The sequence below is a fragment of the Cavia porcellus genome, unplaced genomic scaffold (assembly GCF_034190915.1).
Source record: "Cavia porcellus strain 051 isolate PalLab524CR breed Dunkin Hartley unplaced genomic scaffold, mCavPor4.1 scaffold_2, whole genome shotgun sequence".
Lineage (NCBI taxonomy): Eukaryota > Metazoa > Chordata > Mammalia > Rodentia > Caviidae > Cavia > Cavia porcellus.
In genome coordinates this window covers 37,608,748-37,632,541 of record NW_026947485.1, presented here as the reverse complement: position 1 = coordinate 37,632,541, position 23,794 = coordinate 37,608,748, and the positions used below count along the sequence as shown (strand labels likewise).

The 23,794-nt window shown below is 42.7% G+C and overlaps 1 protein-coding gene across 1 annotated transcript in view; it reads right to left on the bottom strand.

The window, feature by feature from the left end:
* Positions 1-23,794, bottom strand: part of LOC106027256 (uncharacterized) — a 176,208-nt gene that overhangs the window by 2,704 nt on the left and 149,710 nt on the right. Inside the window, exons 6-7 of the mRNA XM_063235730.1 lie at positions 21,211-21,256; positions 12,032-12,162 (exon numbers count right to left, since the gene is read on the bottom strand). Of these exons, the coding sequence (XP_063091800.1) occupies positions 12,032-12,162; positions 21,211-21,256 (177 nt within the window). The remainder of the gene's footprint in view (positions 1-12,031; positions 12,163-21,210; positions 21,257-23,794) is intronic.

Sequence of the window (23,794 nt, the reverse complement as noted above, 5' to 3'; positions counted from 1 at the left end):
TAGATAATAGTGATGTGAAAGACTAAAGATTGGGCATCAGAGAAGAGATGGGTGGGTTTAGGGCAGTGATGGCAAATCTTTTAGAGGTGTGCCTAAACTGGAATCCCAAATCCACTTGTTTATTGCAAAACACCTACACTGCAATTAAACCTGAACACCAAGGTTTTCATTTAGAAAAACAATTCACACATTAACATATACTTGTCTTAAAAGAAAAATCACATGCATGCTATAGGTTTACCACTATTGGTTTAGGGACTTCTCTAGACAGAAAGGGCAGCCCAAAGACTGTCAGAACAAGGAGTCAAGAATCAAGGAAACAACTGGCAAGATCTGAAACTGGGCATCACATTACTCCAACCATCTATTCCTTATTCACCACTGCATTTATAATACACCAGCAGTCATAGGTGGGTCAGAGGACAGGAGAGCAAACTAGAGAGATGGAGGTCAATGTAAGTAAATATATTAAACAGACAAGGACAGAGCAGCAGGTGCCCAATGCAAACACAGTGCAACAGGGGCAAACACAAAAGGCACCAGTGCTCATGAGGCAGGTGCATGGGAGGATACAGTATGTCTTTTGTGGACAGATGAGCCAACAGCAATGTTGGAGAGCCACAAGCCACTTTTCCATGTAATTTAGCCCAGAGCTCAGCACTGTGCTGGACACAGCTAGAGAAATACCTTGGATGTGTTTGTATGTGATACTGTAACCGAACTGTGGAATGAAATTTACCCCAGAGGAATGAAAAACAAGTACTGGAGAGTTATTACACTGGTGGAGAGCACAGCAGTCAGGGACTTGATGGGATAGGATGGGCTATGGATGAGGCAGGAGACACTTCTCAGAGCACAAGGGTCTGATGAGCTCCCCAGAGGCAGCCTAAGCATGTGGGACAAAGAGGGAACAGTACACAAGTGAAGATCATGGGGAATGGAGAAGCTGTCACTGCTTTGGGGAATCAGGCTGCAAGAGATCTAAGATGACATGGGACAAAGGGGTGGGGAACAGGCCTCACTCAAGGGTGAAAGTGAGCTGGGGGCAGGGTGGGAGGGGTGAGAAGAAACATGCACCTTAAACAGATGGTTGTGAGGATCCAGTCTGGGGAAGTACTGTGTTGAGACTGATGAGTAAGTGAGACCCAGCGCCAGCTCCCATGGGGTCCACAGGGCAGCAGGGAATGCTGACCATCAATGCAATGCATGAACATTTGGATGAAGGAGCGATGGCAGGGGAGCAGCCTCTGGAATCGGTGCTTTCCTCAGCACTTGCTGTTCTTTGTTTCCATAGAGGCAGGGGACAGAGGAAGCAGGGTGGGGGGTGTCAGTTCCTTCCAAGTATCCCAGAGTGGCTGGGATCTCCTCTTCAAAACACTGTAGAAAACAGGCTATCTGTAGGTGCTTATTTATCCAGCATGAGGTTTTGTCTGGAGATGGGAAACAGATTGTTTGACCCTTCATAAATGCACTTCTGCTCAACCTGAGTTCCCTTTCAATTCCTTTAGAATGGAAGACAATCACATTCACACTGAAGGTGAATCACGCAGAATTTCAAGGCACAAGTGAAGCTTTTCCTTTTAACTGCTTGAGGGTGCAGAAAATGTGGCCTGACTAACGGAATAGCAGAGGATGGGGAAGAGGCAAGGATTCAGGAGCATTCTCAGCATAGAGGCATTGGTAAAGTTCTGGAGAGCTTCTCCTCCAACACGAGTTATAAAAAACCCTAAGAAGAAAACAACACATGCTGCTTTCTATTCCACTTTCTCAGCTTACTGCATGGTTTTCTGTGAGGAAAATTTTATCCATGGCTTAAATTTGAAATATTTGTTAGGTTGTACTTTTTAACACATAGACAGACCTAACAAAGTACTAAGATGACAAAAGCAAGGTAGTGTTCATTTAAAACACCACCACCCTATGACTCTCCATTTCACTCCTGGGAGGAGAAGACACATACGTGCAGACAACACAGGAAGATGCTTGCCTCCATGAAGAAAGGATTTAGGAAAGACCTTGGACATTATGGACACATTTGTGGCCCTAATCTAGTCAAGTTCTTCCACTTAAGGCAATTAGTATCTCTCTGAAATAATCTCCTATGTTAGAAATGAAAGAAAACACAGATGCTGGGGCAGGGTATTGTTATTGTTAAAATCAGGCTAGAAGCTAAACAATGTAATTTCTCTCTCATTTTTGTTTCCATGAACTAGGAGGAGGGGGAAACACAGATTATTACCAGGACTAAAGACCAGTTGCTCCAATGAAATACCAGTTGACAAGACTTACAACATGGGTTTATACTCCAGAGGAAAACAGGCTTTGGAATAATCACATCATCCAAATAACCAAGCAACAGATGACAGCTGCTTAAATATCACCTGAATAGGATTTACTTCTCAGCAGGTCTCCCAGGCCTGAGAGATCTAGGTAAAAATCTCATGTGTCTTTTTCTCCATACAGAAATTAGTGCATCTTAGAGAACTAGTTATACAAATAAAGGCGGCACCCTCATCTTGTGTGCTCCTGCAGTGTGCTGGTGTGCAGTGGGTACTAAGCACCTATTTGCTGGTGTGCAGTGGGTACTAAGCACCTATTTGCATCCTGTCTTGGGGACACTGTGCTTGGCAGGTCTTTCTGGCTGTGGTGGACACAGCACAAAGTCTGGGGGATAATTCCAACTGGCCGTGGATATCCTGTCATAGCAGGGGCAGCTGGTTCTGCCTGGCTTATGTGGAAATGAGTCCCTCCCTGTGAAGCTCACAACCTCCCAAGGTCCTGGGAGAGCAGGTAAGGGCAAGTCAAGCCCTCTTCCTCCAGCTGCTCCAAATTCTCCATCTGAATCTGCCATTTTCCCTCTTGCTTTCTTCCAAAAGGCATTTATGCAAACCCAGAGCATCCTCTAAATATTGCCTTTACTCACTGCCCCACAAAGTACAGCATGTTCTCATAGCATTGCTCAATTCTTTCTCCTGTGCTAAGGAGTCAAAGCTTATTTTATTAAGAACTAGTGTGGCATAATTAACTCTCATCCAAAGCAAAACACAAAAAAGGTATGTCAAGTCTTTCATTGTGGCATATAGACAGATGTGTCCTTATGCTCAGTTCTATCCAGGAGCTAATAAATTCATAACACACAGACAAAAGAGGTTTTGAAGAAGCTTCCAATGGCACATCACTGATTTGTTTCATTTTGTAGAAATGAGGTTTTCCTTTCTGCCCTCAGTAATTTTCTAAACATTCCTCAAAGGGCAAGCTGCCTCCTTCAGCAGGGAGGCCAAGGCCACTAGCACCTCCTCCCAAGGCTTGGACCAGAGCTGCGTGGTGCAGAGGAAGGAGTCCTGGGCTCTGGCCCAGATGCCTGGCTCAGGCCTGCCTCACTTTCCAGTGCTGTGACCTCTGGCAGACCAAAGTCTCCCTGGTGCCGTCTGTTCATGTCTTGAAATAAGCAAGCCATACTTTAGAGTTTTCCTTGTGCTCTACAGTAAGACGATTCCAAAATGTGATACTCAGTTTGAGGCTGGTTTTGGCTCTGGACCTCACCTAAAGGGTTTTAGCCATAAGCCCAAGTGTGGAAAGCAGCCCTGCCAAAAAAGGAACATTTTGAATCACTCGAAACCACTAAGAATGTTGGCGCTGACTTCAGAAAGGCAGGATAAACACACCCGTGCCCAGCGGGAACGCGTTTACTGGACTCTGCTTTTTTAACTCATCGGTGCCTGAGTGCTGCCCACGGCCCTCCAGAGGCTGCCCTGGTAACGTCCTGTCAGGCCTGGGATGCAGCTTTCTCAAAGGCAGAGGGCACCTGCTGCAGGGCCCAACGCTCATCAATCTTTCCATATCGTCAGCATGCAAGACTGACTTTTGTGCGACCTCTATCCAAAAGCAGGTAAGTTCTCTCACCTCCCCCAGAGATTCCAAACAAAGAATATAAAGCTTTCTTTAATGTCTTTTTGCCCCCAAACATACTCCTTAATCCAGTGAGTCTACAGATTCTTTTAACTGGAGTGGATTCTAGAATTGTCCTGCCTGTAAATTGTAAAGGTGCTTTTAATTTTGCTTTTACCCACCTGAAATCATAAAAGGAATAGCAAACAGTATTTCATTCTGGATTACAGAATTTGCCTGAGATCTTCTGCCTTAGAAACACTAGGAAATCTTTTTGATAGTCTTTATTTTTTATACACATTCATGTGAAGGCAACAGAAAAAGAGTAGTAAACCCCAACTTCTGGGTCACAGTTTATAACACGTATTTACAACAAAGCACTTTATAGCACATGTTTGCAACTAAGTACCGTACTTGAGCTCCGTGGACTTGCTGAAAGTCCTGGCAGGTGCAGTCAAAAAACTTAAACTTGTTTTCTAAGTTTAAAAAGTCCATACTTGGAAAGCAGGAGACATGGCACTGTTTTTCCTCATTTCGAACACTCCCAGTGATGACAATGCAGCTAATCATATAACATTTGTATTCAGGTAACCGTCACCAGACATTTCTATGGCTTCATTAGAAATGAGTAAGCTGGTGGTATTTCCTAAGGGTTATTACTCACTTGTGAAATATAGAAAGCTTTTTTTTTTTGGAAAATCCTGAGCAGCTGAAATGACTGGGTGGTCAGACTTGCATGTTCTCTTTTGCTGCTTGATAAAGGCTCATTTTTCCTGGGCTAAGAAACATGCTATGGTCAACTTGCTGTCTCAGACTGAGGTCATCTCTCACTGGTGGAGTGAATAAGCTAGACATAGTCTTTTTTAAAAAAGTAACACTTTCTTTCAAAAGCAACACTGTATTTTTCTCTTGGACAAAAAAAAAAAAAAAAGAAAGAAATTAAAATATACCCATCCATGTGCCTATAAATCAAAAAATTTCAAAAATAACCCAAACTCCATTTTTAATTTCCTAGACTACCAATAGCTTATACATCTCTCCATGTCATGTTATCCTTTAAGCTCTCTTAATTCACAAGTTCAACAGTATTACAAAATATTTTAAAACTCCCTGTTTCTATTTTTAAAGGGTAAACTGTAAGTAGATAATTTTGGTGTACTAAAATAATATAGCCTGTAACTGTAATTGTGGGAAAAACTTCTTTGTGCTTGGCCAGAAATCCATGTTTCCTTTGCTCTCTGTGCCACACTGAAAGGGCCCTCACAGGCACAGAGGCCGGGGAGAGGCCCCCTCACTTCGGTCTGGTCCTGGTTTGCCTAGGGTGGCCTGGCCAGGGCACTGGTCCCAGCGCAGTGACTCAGCTCGGGAGGACCACCTGCTGTGTGGGTGTTGCTGCCTTCTGGGTCACCACAGTCACGAGGGCAGAGGGACCCAAAGGATCAGAGAACAGCTCAGAGCCGGGTCAAGGGCAGTGCCAGAGGGAAAGCCTTTATTTACAAAAGGAAAGAGTTGGCCCTCAAGAGCGCAGCGCTGCCACAGGGGGGCCTTCCCACCTGGATCCTAAGCTTCTGGGTTTATCCCAGGAGCCCCAAGGCCACAAGAAGGAAACCAAGTGAACATGCCAAGAGGAAATTTAGGCAGGCACAGAGCACCTCATGCTTTCAAAGGAAAAAAGATGACCCTGGATAATCTTTCTAAAAACCACTTTGATAAGTCGCTATGATTTTCTGAAGTAGTAAATGGCACTCCAGCTGCCTTCAGGGTACTCCCTTCCTCTTTCCTGCAGATAAACCTTGCTGTCCCCCAAAACTAATCTTCCTCCACACCTGCCTGCCTGCTGCAGGATTCCCTCCCTGCCTGGTCTGAGTGCCTAGCAATCACCAAGGCAGAGTTCTTCTAGTTGGAACTATTTTTATTGTTTGACCTACTTTAAATCTACAAAATCTTTTCTGTCCAGTTCTAGTAATTCTTGCTGGTTCTATGAAACTCTTGGGACCCGTTCTGGCATTTCACTCCCTTGTGAACCACAGCACTTCATGATTTTAAGGCTACACATATTCCCAGACCTTCTAATATATTAAGTGCTTCCAGGCAATGATAAACAAGACATACGACATGTCAAGACACTGTGTGAGGTGCAAGGACTATAAAGGAAAAAAATGGTGCCGACAGTCACACAGGACAGATACAAGTGGGCACAACCTCCCAGGGCAGGTAAGGGGCAAGTACCTCGCAAGAGCATGCAGATAGTTCCTGGGGGAGTGGCCAGGAAGTAGCCAGTTCTGCACGCAGGATCAGTGAGACTTCATCATCCAGATTTGGGCTGTGTAGAGGAAAGGTCTTTTTAATTAAAGAACAAGCTGCACTGGGGAGAAGCCACTGTCCCAGGGCCTGTGTACACTAAATCAGATGATGCATGCTCTTTGGTATCTTTGCTGAGAGATCCCATCAAGGGCCCTGCAGGACAGGCTAACTGCCTATGATGTCATATGTGTAGCAGGGAATTGTGCCCTTTTTGAGAGAGGGGTGGACTGTGAGATGGCTCTGGGACAGGGCTTTCTAGGGAGAGGCACTTTCACTGCATTATCTGGTTTAGTCACCACAGCAGTTAACACACAGAGCCTTGGGACATGTTCCTCTCTGCTGTCTGGTTCCTTAACAGCTCTTACACTCTGTCTCCTGCTCCTTGGGCTACCAGAAGGCTCAGGACCAGGACCCTTTCTTTGATGGCTCCCATAGTAACCAGCACAGTGACTTAAGATTCAAAGAAGTTCAACAAATCTCTTTCTTAACCGCAATCTCAGGATGTGATTTTGCCATAGTGCCTGTCAGAGAAGTCATACGGTGGTCAGCAGATCCTTACTGAGTCCTAAAACATGAAGGTAGTTTGGATGTACATCAAGTCAGTCACAAAACACAGGAGGGTCTCAGTTGCTCTGTGAAGGCCCTGGGCTAACAAATCCCAACCTTTCTGTGAAAAGTTTTGGTAAGAAAAGCATGTGACTGATGAGCTTGACAGCATGGAGGACTGGATAGAGAGAGTGGCCAAAGGATCCAGAAAGGACTACGAGTACTGCTCATCACTCATGGAGTAAGAGCTGCTTTCTCCAACCCCGAAACGCGGCCTTTCCTCTGGTTGCCTGTGAGTTCATCTTAGCACTTTTTGGAGTTCTTCACACTGAAAAGAATCTCACCTTGTTTTCACTCTCCCTCCCTTTATTCCTTCTAACAATTAGTAAGCATCAGTCACATGCCAGATGCGGTGCTGTCACATGGGGACTGGGAAATAGAAGATGATCTCTACTCAAGCAGCTTGTGGAAGAAGAAAAATAACTTCTTGTAATGCAGTGTATTAAATTCTCCTTTCCTCCCAGCCACTTAACTGTTCTTCCACAAAAGGAGCTGAGGCAGACACAGGCAGGCAGTAAGCTAGGTAGGGTTAGGGAAGCTGATACTTTAGAGAGGGGCTCCTGGAGGAAGGAACACCTGAGAAGACTCAGATAAGCTGTTATCAGCCAGGAAAAACAGACAGGAAGACAGAAAAGCAAGTGCATATGCAGCCTACAGTAGGGGTAGGGACGGCTCGGGAGTGCCAGAGAGCTGCGGAGACACACGGAACCTGCAACATGAGGGGTCAAGCAAAAGCTTTCTGTGGCTGACAGTCAAATTTATATTTCAGGAAAACCAGTCTGCAGGCAGGAAGAGAATCTTACAGGGAAAGCAGAGACACTCTGGTCAAAGAGATGCCAAAGCAGAAACACTAAGCCTTGGGAGTGGAAATGATGTGTATAGTCAATCATGAAGACAGGCCTTTGTTAAAAGGCTTGTAAAAGTAGTATGTGAGATGTGATAGAAATACGATGTGTTTAAATTTTTAAAGAGGTTATTACAGTGAGAGACACATTCCCATCAACCCCCCTCAAATACTCCCTTATTTCGAACACTCATCCTAATGCTTGCCACTTTCTGCAGCAGTTCTGGAAAGCCTTTCAGGAATGTCTTTGGTAGCACTGTTATGCCTGCCTCAGTGCTCTGAACTGGTACAAAATGCTTACCTTTTATGGTGATTTTTATTTAGGCAGGCACTGTGCCACTGAGCTATATCCCTGGCCCTGGTAATTTTTATGTAGGGAAGAGCCAAAAGTTACACAGTACTAGATTCTGTGAATACGGTAGATGAAGATTCACCTTAAATGTTTTTATGAACCTGCCTTTCTTTTGGATGGCACTCAGCAGCAGCGTCCTATCTATTTTTGATCATAATCTCTTGAAGACACTCAAGAAAGAGGATTTCCAGAACTGTTGTAGAAAGTGGCAAGAATGATGGGATGACTTTCTGAATGAGGGAGAATATTCTGAGAATTAGGGGTGATATGTCTTTTCCTATAATACATTTAAAGTTTTTAAATACATACTTCCACTGTATTTGTGGATCATACCCCATTTTCACACGCAGTGCATTTCACACGCACTGCCTGACACTGACCACGTGGTGGCAGCCTCACACAGCCATTGCTGTGAAGAGTTAAGAGTCCTCTTGGGAGAATAGGCTCACCCTCACCCTGGGCAGATCACTGCATCCATTCTCAGAATTCCAAAGGAGGCGTGAGCACTCTCTGTTTGCCCCCATAACACACTGTTCTCCCAAGAAAACCCCTGGAGAAATAATGAAGTCAGTGGATCTGGGGCAAGAAGCATAACCATCAGCAAGGCCAAAAGCAGCCTGAGGTTGGGCAGAGAAAGCTCCTGCAAGACACCACCATCAAGCAGAACCACTGAAGAAAGAACTAGGACTATATTGAGAGCAGGGGACAGCCAGCCGAGAAGCCTCTTTGTCCCCATTCCTTGACACAGGTCGGCTGTGGGAGCTGCAGGGCATGTTCAGAGGGCTGCTGCTGCCATCTACACCTGAAGTGGTAGGACGCAGGACATGCCATGAAGAGGTAACAGCCTGAGCTGGCTCCACAGTCCAAAGGGCACAGAGAACCCACTTCCCCCTCTGGGGCCTGTCCCCTCCCTCTGACTGGCCCTCTAGAGGACATGCTACCATCTATCACGCACAATTCAGAGTCAAAGTAACCACACGAGGGAGGATGGAGAGGAACAGAGTCCATGATCTGGACCAGAGTGCCTGGAGTCTGTCCTGGAGAGGTTGGCCATTTCACACAGGCAATTTGTTTCATCCCTCAGTAGCCCTAGTAGGAGGCACTGATACCCACCACCTTGCAGGTAAGAAACTGGAGCCACCCAGATATGTAATTTTAATGTGCCCAGAGTCAGCACAACCCAGAAGGGGGAGGTCCAGGCTGCTTGATCTCCCAGCAGATTTGCAGCAGAGAGGTTTCCAGCAACCTGCCAGACTCACACACACGTTTTGGGGGCAGAGTGTGGGGAAGCTCAGAGCAAGGTATCAAGCAGCATCAGGGGTGGTCAAAAAGAACAGCCTGCCCAGCCACCATGCAGAAGGTGAACGAAGAGGGGTAAAACCCTTGAGGGGAAATTAATTCACACATTTTCTGTCATATACAAAAGCTCTCCCACCTTCAAAGTGATTCTAGGCAGCATCCCTAGCATTTATCATTTTGCTTAAATTGTTCATTAAAAGCCTTATAGATGTTTTTAATTAACGGTGCTTGTGGAGCACCAAAAAGTACCTTAGAAATCATACTGTTGTTAGCCAGAGCCTTTGGGCATGCCTGAATTCCCCCAAAGAGGACAGACCACTTCTGCCAGCCTGGGTTTCTGGGGCAGCCACAGCTCTGGGAAGGGACTGGTCCCTGGGCTCACTCAGTACTACACTCCAGCCCTTTGGGAGACTTCTAATCATGTCACACACCAGACTGAAGAGATGATGGACACTGTATCTACAGATGTGCAGTGGGTTTCAAAGCTACTTCTCCATCACACCAGCACAAGCCGTTTCTCAGGAATATTTTAAAGTATAACATAGCAGATATTTTATACTGAATTAAAGTATATGCTTTAATTCCACCTGGAATGATGAGGGGGTGGAGAAATCAATGTTTCAAATCAGTCCTGAGGAGCTAAAAATACCCTTCAATTCTGTCATCTGTCTGGTCACTGTCCTAGACGCAAGCTCAGCACAAGCCTTGTCCTTATCACCTATTGAACTGCTGTTTACCTCCACTATTTTGTTTTGTTTTTGCATGTTATACTGGGGATTGAACACATGGTCTTCACATGGACCTGCATCCCCATCCCTTTTTTATTTTGAGATAGGGTCTCACTAAGCTGCCCAGGCTGAGCTTGAACTTGTGATCCTCCTGCCTCAGCCCACCAGAGTGACTGAATTACAGACACGTGCCACCATGCCTGGCTTGACCTTTACTTCTTAAGTGGAACATCAGTGAATATTCTCATTTCCTCCTCAGACGTCAGTACAAGGTTACAGACTGGGATATTATTTTTTTTAAAAACAGCTGTTTAAGGTTAACTGCTTTTGACTGGAATTTCAGGAAACTCTGAAAGGAGTACTTTTTTTAAAAAAAAAGACTATTCAAACTACAGATTGGCAATATGACTAACCACTGAGACATAGCTAAACGTCTGCACAAAAATCCCGTGACACCCACCTATTCCAGAGGCTGAGACCCTATCACAAGTTTGAGCCCAGCCTGGGCAACTTCATGAGACACTGTCTCAAAATTTTAAAAAAAGAGGATGGAGGGGCCAGCGAAATAGCTCAGTAGCACAAGCGCCTGGCAAGCACAAGGTTGTGAGTTCAATCCCTGGTACCAAAAAAGGTGAGGGGGAGATATAGCTCAGTAGCAGAGTTTTTGCCTAGCACATGTGAGGTCCTGGATTCAACACCAAAGGGGCATAAAGGAAAACACACACACACACACACACACACACACACACACACACACACACACACACAGCTTGGTAAGGGGAAACTTTTGCAAGCTGTGAACTCCTCCTGCAGCTTCAAAAATACTCTAAACACTATTGCACAATCTGTAACCTTGAAAAAATCTCAGCCTTCCCTGCCAGCACTCTGCTGCAGCCACCTGTCCCTACAGGTAGTAAAAGATTAGACACCCAGAACCAGTGTTGACACAACACTGCTGGGCCTCTTCCTTCCACTGCTCCCACTTCCAAGTTTGGAGCTTACTGCTGCTAAAGTAAAGGGAGAGAACTTAGAAGGGAACACGGAAAATCAAGAGCCTTGAGGCACAAAAGCAAATGGAGAAGGACTTGGTATGGGGCTTCCACAAAGAGGCACTGCCACCTGAGTGAAGGAATCCCCACAGGGTCCATGGCCCCTGGGGTCTGCATCTGAAGGGGCTTGGGATGGCAGGTCCCTGTGTAAAGCCACCTTGTGGCTTGCAGAGAGGTCCCCAGTGACAATCCTAAAGGAAAGAAGCTCTGCTTAATTCTGTGGGTAACATTCCCCAGAATGCTGGGATCCAATGATGCAGAGTTCCCTTACAGAACTACCTAGTGCCCATGCCTTTCATCCGAGCATCCTGTTTCATCCAATGCCATTTCTCTGGCCTCTCTACACTCGCCTGCATGAAATACAGAAGAGGGCAAGTCACCTCTGTTAGAAGTGGCTCCAGTGGTTCCTCAGGTATAACCGTCACATTTCTGAGCAGCTGGTTTCAAATTCCCTATAATTTCACTCTGTATCCTTGTTTATTACCCTCAACAAGTGAGATCTACAGGAAGGGGGGGACAATCACTAGGGGGCAGGGCTGTGGTAAGAGCCTGGAAACCTCCCAGAGGCTTAGTAAGAGATCCTGTGAAACTCCTGAAATGGAGTGGGCCTCCAGGCCGCCACCTGCCTTTGTGTAGATCCTCAGAAGTCGAGCTCATTCCTTACTCCACAGCCTTTAAAACATGCTGTTCCTTACACCTGGTGTCCTCTCCCCAGTTCCTCCACCACCACATTTATTCTCACGCTCAGCTGATGCAAAGCCACCCCCTGGGAGGACCCCACCCACTAGTGCACATTTCTCCTCCTAGCAGTTTTCACTGGGCTGCTTTGCTGTGCATTTACTTGGATCTCATAATGACAGTGACCATGCCTACTTCCCCGCGACTGTATCTCCTTGGTGCTAACCAGTGCTTGGCACACAGCAGGTACTCAACAAATGGAAGAATGACAGCGTTAGCCTACCTTGACCTTATCGACTTGCTCTGATCTTTGAAATTTCCAGAGAAGATGACTTTTACTGGCAATCCCTGCTTCCTCCTGAACTTGCCACTCCACTGACAGACTATGATAAATGGAGACATTGCCACAGGGCCCTAAAACAGAGCACAGTCAAGTATTATATTCTGATTTTTTTTTTAGCACTTAGGAAATGCTGCCCGGACTCTCTAGTTACACCATATTTTTCAGGTTACTTGCTTATGAAAATCCATACCCAGCTCGAGTGTCCAAAGATGCTTCCACCCTACTCCCTGCGGGCCTGTAGTGAACACCACCCTGCTCTGTTAATAGGATCTGTTCAACTGTTTAATTGCACAGCCCATCCCAGCCAGCAACCTCACTCTGGCCTCTTCTGTGCCAACCACACCAGCCACCCACGCACATTCCCTTGCTCAGTTTCTCACTGCCCAGGCGCACGTACCTTCCACCCTGCTCAATGCACACTTGTGAATACAACTCTGATCTTACTCACTTGCTCAACCACTTTACCTGAACCCCCACGGCCCCCACTTTATGAAAATCTCTACCCACAAGAAAGGAAGCAGCCAGGCTGGTGTAAACACGAAAGATTCACTGTGACACCTTGAAACTTGGGAAGGAGCCATCACGTGTCTGCTTAACACTTTCATTGGAAATGCATGGGGGTAGGAGGATGCTAACCCGGAAGGTGGAAAGGGAAAAAGAGAAACAGGCAATCTATGGTTCTCCCGGAGTCCTGTTGATGAATTGATGTTTTTCTGAAAGATTCTCATAAAGATTTTAAGGGAATAGGCACACAGCACATCAGGATGTAGCATGTAGGGTCAGAAGAGCGGAGTGTTTGTCCTGGCTCTATTGCTCACTGGGACAAGCTGATGCTTCCCTGTCTATTGACAGGGTAAAGAAATCTACTTCCCAGAGTTACTGTGAGATTTAAATGAAGGCCCCAGACACTGTAGGGTTTCTATCTGTCACCAAGCTGTCATGTCTCTCTTTCATTCAATATTTATAATCTACTGTCTGGTATGTATTTATTCAAAAGTAAACACTGCCCAATTCCTGGCTATGAAGAGGCCACTGCATGTCAAGGAAGATGGACAAAAACCACCAGGGAGTGAGAATGTAGTATGTTAGGTGTGCAACGGAAGCACCCAGGGACCTCAGCCCCATCCTGAGGAGTCACAGACACTTCTCGAAGGAAGTTTCATTGAAACAATGTTCTGAGGGACAGCAGTAGATGGCCAGGAGAGGCATGGAGGGGACAGCTTCTGGGCAGAGGGTAAGACCAGCTTCATCAGGTGGATCAGAGATCACTGAAGACGGAGCCCTGAGGCACAAGGACCTGAACACCGAGGGACTCTTGTCTCTTACCCACGGGAAATCAGCTCTCCAGGACTGAGGTGTTACATAGTTAACCAAACACCAATGGTATCACAAGAGAACAGATTTCTGGGGTCTGACAGTACATTTAAATTATGGGACCTTAACTCACGAAGACACACTCATAAGCTCCTATTTATTTCTAATAATGAAAAAGTGGGAAACCAACATGGGCCACGCCAAGTTTCTTTTCCTTCATGGTTGGGACAGTTTGCGTAACTGTCTTTTTGAACATACTCTCTTAGAGTCACAGTGCATTTGTTGGAGTCACATGAGCAGGTGGTGGAAATGGGCACCATTAGTAAGCTATTACCAAGTGATCTAGGTCAAGGTATGGCATCGAGTGCCCATCTATGGGGGATGTCTCCACTAAACCCTTTTATGTTAAAGCCGCCACAAAAGATACAGAACTAAATCAAGTAGAATGGCCCCAAAGAATAAAATACCTCTAAAATATGAGATATAAAACTGAACAGGATACAAATTCAAGGCCTAGGTGAAGCGGCTAGAAGGCTGTAGTTTGAATTTTGTCCTCTTCCATTTACTGGATGTGTGATCTTCGGGAAATGATTTCTCCAGGTCCCTTGATTTCTTCCTATTATGAAATGGTTATCACAATGGCAACTATCATGCAGTCTTTCTTATCAAAAGAGACAGGATAAAGTGCTTGGCACAGTGCCTGGCATATGACACCCTAGACACAGGCTGTTGTTACTAATCTCTTGTACCTGTGCTGAATCAGGTCTCTTCTTGACTACTTTGTATGGAAGAAGTACAAGAGACATGAACACAGAAATGAATTATCCCTGTTAACCCTAACCCAAGAGCACAGAGGCCACAGGAAATATAACTGGTGACCTGGAGTTCTGAGTTAGTCATGATTAGCACGTGTTATGTCACAGTGAACCAACACTTTATCACATGATGGTGATATTTCAGTTTCGCATGAGAGCACTCACAAAGAAGTACGTACACTAAAACACCACACTGGAAAATATCCAAGATCCATTTAAAACATGGTTCAGTGGCCTCTATGTCTATACCTTTGATTTTTTTAAGTTCCAGCAACTAATAACATAAAATACTTTATTACAGCCCTCTCTTCACAATTCATCTTAAAATTTAAGGCTATACCTCAAATATCTGGTATTTGCTTCACTAACCTATTACATAACCCTGCTGACTATGAGATACCCAAACTCCACTTTATGTTTTAATCTGAACTCATTTGTAAGCTTTTTATCTTTTTGCCATTTTTAATATTTTGGAGACAGATGTTTCATATAGGTACAGCTCAGACTAAAAATCAGTGTTCCTGATGACATCTTCCTTAGGATTCCCTGTGCTAACATTACGTGATCTGGTGAAGTAGTTTCATACCCACTCCACAGCACTTATGATCTCACTACTTCATTTCCTGAAGATCTAACCTGGAAGCTAAAATTTAAAACTAGTTTCAGACTTAGAAGATGATTCATAAACTCTCTGCATACCATGGTGATGAGTGGTGGAAAGAGGAGGTTCTTACAGCAGTCTTCTTTATACTTTAACAGTAGAGAAAATCATAGGTTAGAGTAATACTTTTGTATCTGTCCTCTCTTGCTCCTGGTGAATTTAAAGCCAAATAAACTCGATTCTTGCGGCATCTTTGGAAAGTCACAGGAAGCCCTGGGCTGGGAAACATGCATAGAATGGAGACCTTTGGGCCGGCTGCCCACTGGGGAGGCGGACAGCATGGTGAAGCTCAGAGGGCTGCATCTGAAAGGCAGGCAGCATGTGAGTAGGTCCGAGCCGCAATGAGTAGACTCTTCCGGGAGCACAAAAGCAAAAGGGAACTAAGCCAAAAAGAATTCTCTCTCTTTTTTTTTTTTTGACTAAAATGCATTCTTTCAAACAGAATGTTCTTCTGAACACTGATATTGTTTTATTAAATCTTTTTTTCAGTATAATTACCCTAAATTTTAAAATACTCATTGGCTAGACTTCTAAAATGTGACAGCATCATTCACTAAGCAGCAGAAGATTTAGAACTGAGGTGACACCAGACTTCAGTGAGTTGCCCTGAGGTCAAGGCGGGAATGTGTGCAGTAAGGGTCCAGTCCCCCCCCAAGCTTCCTGCCAGCAAGACTCTCCCCAGGCCGACCTCACACATGCTTTCCCATTCCTTTCACTGGGGCCCTATCTAAGGGCTGTAAAAGTCTAACCCTAGAGATCCTGAGTCTGGAGATCATCAGTGTTGAAATACCCTGGAAACATTATTCAGAGAAGCAGAAAAAAAGTCACCTTCCCAGATTTCTGAGAAAGGGATGGACAATGACCTACATTTAGTGTTCTAGATTAAAATCATAGATATGGAGAAAGAAAATAATAATAATCTATGTAATGTGATAAAAGCCAACATATTTTACAGATAGGAAATTGAAGCTTTTATGGGGAAAAAAACAGTACAAACTTTAAACCACGGCTGAAGTTCCTGCAGGGACTGAAGGTGTGCTCTTCAGTGCAAGTTGGGGCATTTTCCCATCTGGCTAACTGTATGCTACACTAAGGGAGATTGTGGTGGGTCATTAATGGACAGGGCCCATCTCTAAGCTAGTATGCTATCAGACTTCAAAAGTTTCCATGGAACTTAGGCTGGAAAGTAGTAGCGAAGCTCCCTGATCTAAGGTGAATGTGACGTGTCCCTCATTGTGAACCAGGGACATGAGAAGACAGACATCAGCAGGACTAGTTAGGGGTGGTAGGCTGTACTGGCCAAGCAGCCTTCAAACACTCAGAAAGTGGCCTGATTGTGACAAAGGCTTCTTTCAATGCCCACTCCTAGAGGGGGCTCTGTGGCTCAGGCAGCCCACTTGCCAGTTCTGGCCAAACCTGCAACTCAACATCTCCAAGCCTCTTAGGCCTTTTTAGTCCTTTCCCAAAGGTACTTCTTAGTTCCTGCCATGACAATAAAAAGTAAATGTAATGTTAACTACAGTGCCGTTAACTGATCTGTTAGAAAAAAAATTCATCTTATGTGAGCAAAATTCATAAATCCTTAAGTAACAAACCATAGAGTTAAAATAACTAAAACATATTTTTGACAGTAGTTTGTCTTGGTAAATACTGTGTTGTTCATAATCTCATTGTAATAATAATCTAAAAATTTCCCAGAAATCAAACCTAGGTATGTAAAAAATTGAACAGGGAAAATGTTTTTAATATTATATTCTGGAATTCAAACATTAAAGAGGGTGAGAAATTATTACATAAATAGACAGTAAAGAAAAACTAAATTGTGGAATCCAACATTGATCCATCTATCTGTCTATCAATATAAAATTCATTTACCTTGACTGCATACCTGAAATTTTTCATAATAAAGTATCTGGGAAAGTGTGACATACGTAGCAATTAATGACTGCCTACAGCTGGGTTAACATTACTGTACAAGGTATTAGAACAGAAAATAAAGGAAGTAACAAAAATTACCTGGGGAAAGACCAGTGACTCAGTATTCATTGGTGGGGGATTTATTATACGGAAAAAAAAAAAAAAACCCTTTTGGGTTTTTGTTTCAGATTTCCTTTTAATTTGGTGAATTTAATGCAAAAAATAAAGTTTTTTAAATTAGATGAATATTATTTAACTTATGAAGAAATTCCTAAGTCCATGGTAAGAGGTTTGGGCCATAGGTAGAAAATCACTTACTGAACAAAGAAATCTAAAGGTTCTAGATCTCAAGAAGTCATAAATAAAAAGTCAAAGACGCTGTTAAGAGTACATGGTCCAAGTATCTTATATACATATACATACTCTTACAAATAGTATTAAATAATCATACTCTAGTAGAAAAATCTGATAAATGAACATGGACACAGCATTTAAAAAAGAAAACAGTAGATTCATAAACACATGAAAAAAGTTATACTTTACTCATAGAAATTTTAAAATACCACAAGCCTAACCCAAGAGGGCATTCATTAAATAGCTGCTCAATAACTGAGCTAAAAATAATGTGGCATTTTTGTGTAACGACTAAAAAAAGATAATAGTGATGATAAAGAGATGGCTAAAAAGGACATTTCATACTTTTCACATTATACACATTGTTAAACAGAAAGAATCTATGACAAGGGAATAAAAAAACAAATGCTTAACATTTATGTACTTAAAAGGATAATATGTTACTATAAAGATATTTTTAAAAATGGAAACATTAACACTCCCAAATTAGTGAGTATAATGCACCATTACAAATGCTTTTCAGTCATTTTAAGAATATGGAGAAAATGTTTGTTTAAAAAGTGGAATATAGGGAGTGGGGATATACAGTTCAGTGGCATAAGTGCCTGCCTAGCAAGTCCAAGGTCATGAGTTTGATCCCCAATACAAAAAAAGAGAAAGGAATATAAAGTCAAGTGTGGTGGTGCCCACCTGAAATCCCAGCACTCAGGAGGCAGAAACAAGAGGATCACAAGTTTGAGGTCAATTTGGGTACATAAAGAGATCTTGTCTCCAAATACCAAAATGTTAATTGAAAACTGGATACAAAAATGCCTACATAGAATGCTGCTCCTTCTGCAACTTGTGTGTGTGTATAAAAATATTAATATATAACAATAACTGAGAGAATGTTATTTCTTCTTTATATATGAAGTCTAAAAGTCAGAAACCTAGAAACAGAGTTAATGGTGGCTGTGGGGGACGGGAGAATGCAGGGCCAAGGGTACAGAGTTTCAGTGATGTGGGTGAATAAACGGAAAGAGCAGCATGAGGATACCAACTAATTCTGTACTGCATATTGGGAATTTCCTTACGAGAGATTTTACCTGCACTTACACACATTAGTAAATAGATGTACGTATGTCAAAATGTATTAGAAATCTTAAATATATATATATACACATATATATATATGTGTATATATATAGTAAAAATAAATGTTCCATTACAAATAATTTTAGAAAAAAATTTAAAAATACTTCAAACACTGGAAACAGGTCTTCACCAAATCAAGACCACCCTTGGAATGGCTGTCGTTAAATCAAATTTTTAAAACCACATCTACTTAAACTGACTTCTCACTTGCCCTGCCTCTCTCACATCCCGCCTTGCCAAGGTGTACTCTAACGCTGTCTTCTGCACAAGCTCCTATCTCCTCTGGCTTCGCATGTGGTGATGGGTGACACCCCTGGCAGCCACTGCCTCCCCACTCTGTCTAGAATCTGTTACTACTGGAGTCAGCACTGCCCTGCTAGATTATGATCCAAACTTTTCATCTGGTCGCCTCGTTTTGCCTGACCTACCCTGAAACCCTGTCTTTACTGTAGCTCTAATGGTCTTTCTAAAGTATACGTTTGACTTTGTCACCCTCCTGGGTAGAAATCTTAGGCAACCATGGCAGGGACATCAGACTCGTGTTAATGCTCTCTGCCAGCTCCCGCTCTCCCCACTCCTTTCCCATGTCCCACTGACCCACCCAGCTGACCACCCTGTACACTCTGCTCCTTCTCTCTGGACTCCATGCTATGCAAGGCTTCTTCAACTAGCTCGCCTCAAAGGGGTCCTTTGAGAGGCCATTCACACAGCACCAAGCCAGGTGGGGTGACTCACATTTGCAAGCCCCTATCATATGCTGATTTTATGTCCCAGATCACTAACCTCACATTGTGATTCTGGTTCTGTATCTATCCTTCCTCTACCAGGACCTAGCAGAGAATAAGCCCCTCAAAGTTTGTGAGAAAATTAATACACAAATGTTTTCTGCCCTCTAAAACAGTGTTACCCATTCTCTTGTAAGACAGATTAAGCAGATTTCGTAATTTCCCTTAGCTAGTCACTCAACTACTTTATCATTCTGGCAACTGAGATAATCCTTATCTATTAATCAGCCAGCAAATTTATTAATTGTATTCTTTCTGTCATGATAGTATCTCTTTAGTTGTATCTGAATCTATTTTACTTCTGGTGAGTGTATCACAAAATCATTACTAACATTTCTAAACGCAATGGTCCCTGAAAGTTTTCCGAGTTACTGAACACAGGCACTCAGTAGAACCCAGGGATGTAAGGACAAATCAGGCAGTTAACTAGTTAAAGACCATCTGCAAGGAATCCTCCAGCCCTTTTCAGACTAAAACCCTCAGTTACTTTATCTTTTCCTAGAAGGGTATGTGATTTCTGTTGCTGCATACAGTTGCCCAACATGTTCTTTTCAATTGTGATTCAAATTGGAGAGAATGAGTCTGACTAACATCTTATTTTCTGACCATTTTATGTCATTCGCATTTAATATACTCAAGAATCGTGTCTATTTTTTTTTCTGTAACAGCCTCACAGTACTGACTTGTATTTATAGTTGATGAGCAATAAAAACTATATAGGTATTTTTTAAAACCAATGTTTCTTTTGAATTAATCACCTCTTATAAAGTCTGTCGCCAAATTTCTTGTGCTAAAGCAGAATCATTTTTCCAGTTTGTTGTAATTATTATGAATTGTACGTCAGAAGTTCGAATGATCTGCAGTCCTATCCAATTTGGTAAAACACACAACGGAAAAGCAAAATGAAAGTGATTTCACAGTTTTATGTTGTGCAAAAGGCTTCGGCAAAAATAGGGTCTGAGAAAAACTTCCAGTGGCTCCCGCAGGTCTGTAACTTTCTCCCTGAACTCACAATCCCTTTATGACTACTGTATGTGTGATTAAACGCTGAAGGATTGTGGACTATTGATTTGGAGTTTCTGATAGTATTAACCATTTTCGGTATTTATTTAGCACTATTTATGTATTTTCTCTACCTTTTGTCCTTTTCTCTGGCTTTGTACCTACCCCTAACAACCAGAGAATGACTTCTTTTGACCTGGATGCTTCCCCTCTTAATACCAGCACTCTAGGAAGCTTAAGAACAGTAAAATTAGGTCTCAGTCCAGGTTGACTTTCTTTAGCCAGAGCACTGAGGGAGCTTCACTGGGCTGGTTGAGTGCCCCCAAAATGAAGGCAAATGTTGTGCAGGAGTGTGGTAAAAGGATCCATGGTTTCCACTGTAATCTCAAAAAGCTCTAGCACCCTAAATAGGTTAAGACAGCCAATTCAAAGACATTCAGATGTAACAAAGTAACTGAATAAATAGCATCAGAGTGAGAGACCCAACCTTTTACTCAGTCGCCTTGCAAGAGAATGAGAAATTCTATAGTAATTATATATCAAGTATCTTTTACATTAAGAAAAAACAAAATTAGAGGGTGTGATACATAGGGATGGTTTTCCAGGATATGTGACGTTACACAGAGGCAATACCCTTTTTCAAATATTTTTTCTCAGTTTCTATTTTTATCCAAATTCAATGTACTTTCTTTGTCCTCTTCTGAAGCATATTTGCTAACTTTGGTGGAAAAGCAAAACACTATGAATTACATTATCTATTACCTTACTAAACATATGACTTTCATTAACTGTAATTATGATTTCTGCTAGTATGTGGATATCTTTCCTACTTGTGTTTTAAGTAACTTTACTAAAAATCATTCAGTAAATCAAAACTCAAGTTGTCATATCAATGTGCCTCAAAAAGTATTTATCAAAATAAACTTTAATTCTTAATGTTCACAATCTTATATAGGTTATGATACCTTATATAATTACTATTGTAGCCAGAGTATTTTCTAGTAGCAAACATGTTATGTATTATAAATACACTGGGGGCAGGAGGAATCTCCTCAAAGCTTCCCTTAGACAAAATGCCATTTGGAATTAAGAAACAAGAACTAGTAAACAGCAGAAATTTCTGTCCTATGTACTCACGGTTGAATAGCCATCAGAGAATCTCCAAGCGCAGGCTGGATGCATCCTAGAAGCAGAGGATGGATTCCATTAAAAGGACAAGCCATAGAAAAAAATACCTAGTTGCCAATGCTACCTTTCTCCAGCCCATTTTAATTGCAGGCACACCGATTTTGGAATCCTTCAGCACTAACAATAAAAACCACACTAGGTTGTTTTCCTAATTCCTATGAAATGAGTCAGTAGGTCAAACAACTTACCAACTCTGGAGAGAGCACAACTCTTTCAACTACACTCCCTGTTTCCAGTAACCCTCCTTTCCTTCTCTGCCCCTGGATCAAAGTGCACCCAGTAATTCCCAAGAAACCACCAGCACCTAAAGGATACTCATTGTGGATAATGTCAGAAAGTTAAGTCTTTTCAGGGAATGCATTGCTCCCCCTTAGGAGAAAAAAAATTCCATTTAGATGTGACATGTAAAATTAAGTTTTCCCCTTAAAGAGAGTCAGCACAACTTTTTCTCCGTGGAAACTAGGTATACATTCACTTCCTTCACACAAGAAGATGAAGTGATGTTTAAAATAAATATAGAAAAGCAGTAACCACTCTTCTAAAAGCCCCTGATAAACCACTTCCTCCTGTAAAATACCTTTTCCTCCTCAAAAGATACAGTAGTCGAAAGATTCAATGATTACTCAATCCATGTCCTTAAAAACCTCTCGGGGTCTTCTACGGTCCCGCAGTTCCAGGCACTGTGTTATATAAAGCAGAAGTGTGTAAAAACTTGCTAGCAGTCTTAAATCCATGACTCAAGACGATGAGTATTAGTTTAGCAGTAATCTTCAGAAACTATCACCTACTCACTGAGGATAACATTTCTTATAGTTAGCAACCTTCCACATAGGAAATCACCAGCTATTGGCAATGAATCCATAATCCCAAGAACTCACTCATGCAGGCAATATAGGAACATACGGCTCTATGTAGAAGTAGAGAGATCTGCTGTGACAGTTCTTCACGAGGCGACTGGAAATACTTTTGCTTTCTGTATCGACAGTACTTTCTTTCTTTTTAAAGACAAGGTTTCATTTTGATCTTGAGAAATTCTGTGTGATCGAACCACCAACTGAAAACCTGCCATTATAATGAGGGATTTCACAATTCTCATTCCCCAAAAATGTGGCTATTCATTTCTGGAAGTGATTCACTCCAGAAGAATCATTGTTGGAGGAGAAGAGAGCATTAATTTGGGGGAGACAGCCTGCTCTCTGAGAAGTGGACAGAAACCTCAGACACAGCCGCCACGCGCCTTGCTGACCCCATCGCAGCTCCCTACGTCCTCCTCCCTGGAAATGACACGAAGTGACCAGTTTTCTCTTGTAGTTCCCTCAGAAGAAAAAACCTTCTCAGTCGCCACACTGCCTTGAGTCCCCTGCTCTGAGGGCCACTGTCATAAATCCAAAGGGCGGTAGCAGCATTCTCCACCTGTCATCGCTCAGTGGCTGGTGAGTAACCAGCATATGGAGACCCACTTCCTGTGAGTATTTCCAAAAGACCTTATGCTATTTCCTTATTAAGAAAAAAAAAAAAAAAAAAAAAAAAAACCAAGCCAGTAGAGAGAAAAGAAAGCTACTCTGGGAGGAGAAGCAACTTGCGAGCAAAGCTAAAAGCTTGCAACGTGATCACTGTTTACCAGACACGCCTAGTTTTAATTTGGTTTCTTAACCCCTGTGTAATTAAGACAGCCCAAGAGAACAGCATTGGGAGGAGGAAAAAATAAAAGACATTTCACAAATGCTTAGACCTTCTGTGCACGTGACTAGAAAAGTAATTTTAAGATTCCAGGGAACTGATGTGAAGCTGGTCAGAGCATTAACCCTTCCAGCAAAGAGAAAGTTGACTTTGTCTGTCTTCAGATTTCAAATATGGAAATCATCTCCTCTCCCAGACACTCAAAAATACAGCTGCTATTACTATTCCTTGAGGTAGTAAGAAGAAAGCGCTTCTTCAGGTCTGTCTGTGACAGGGCAGAATATCTGTTCCCAAGATATGGTCACACTAACAGAACAGCCCACATAGAGTGCACACCAAGGTGCCCTTGGAAACTGGCCAGTAAGGTGTTCCTCTTGCTTTTACTTAAACTCATTATTATTATATTGTTTTGTTTGTTTTGCTTTTGGGTACTGGGGCTTGAACTCACAACCTCGCAATTATTAGGCAAGTGCATGAGCTGCGGAGCTAAATCTCCGGCTAAACTCATCATTTATGTCACAGAAAGAGCAGGAATTTCTCACCATTGGGAAAAATGAGTATAAAACATTGGTTTTATTTCACCATAACGAAATAGTTTCAATGACAGAGGTCATTTTCCAAAAAAACTACCAGATATTTGCTAAAGGGGCGGCTTTTATAAAACCTGTCCTTTATTGCTGCTTGTCAGTGTATTTTCCTCTTGGCTGGGGAGGATGAGGTGGAAGAGTTCATGGGGGGGCAGGTCTGGTACTGAGGATTAAATCCAGAGCCTTAGAACTGAACTAAACATCTAGCTGTTTTTTCCAAGTTCTACAGCAGGGTCTCACTAAATTTCCCAGGCAAGACATAAACT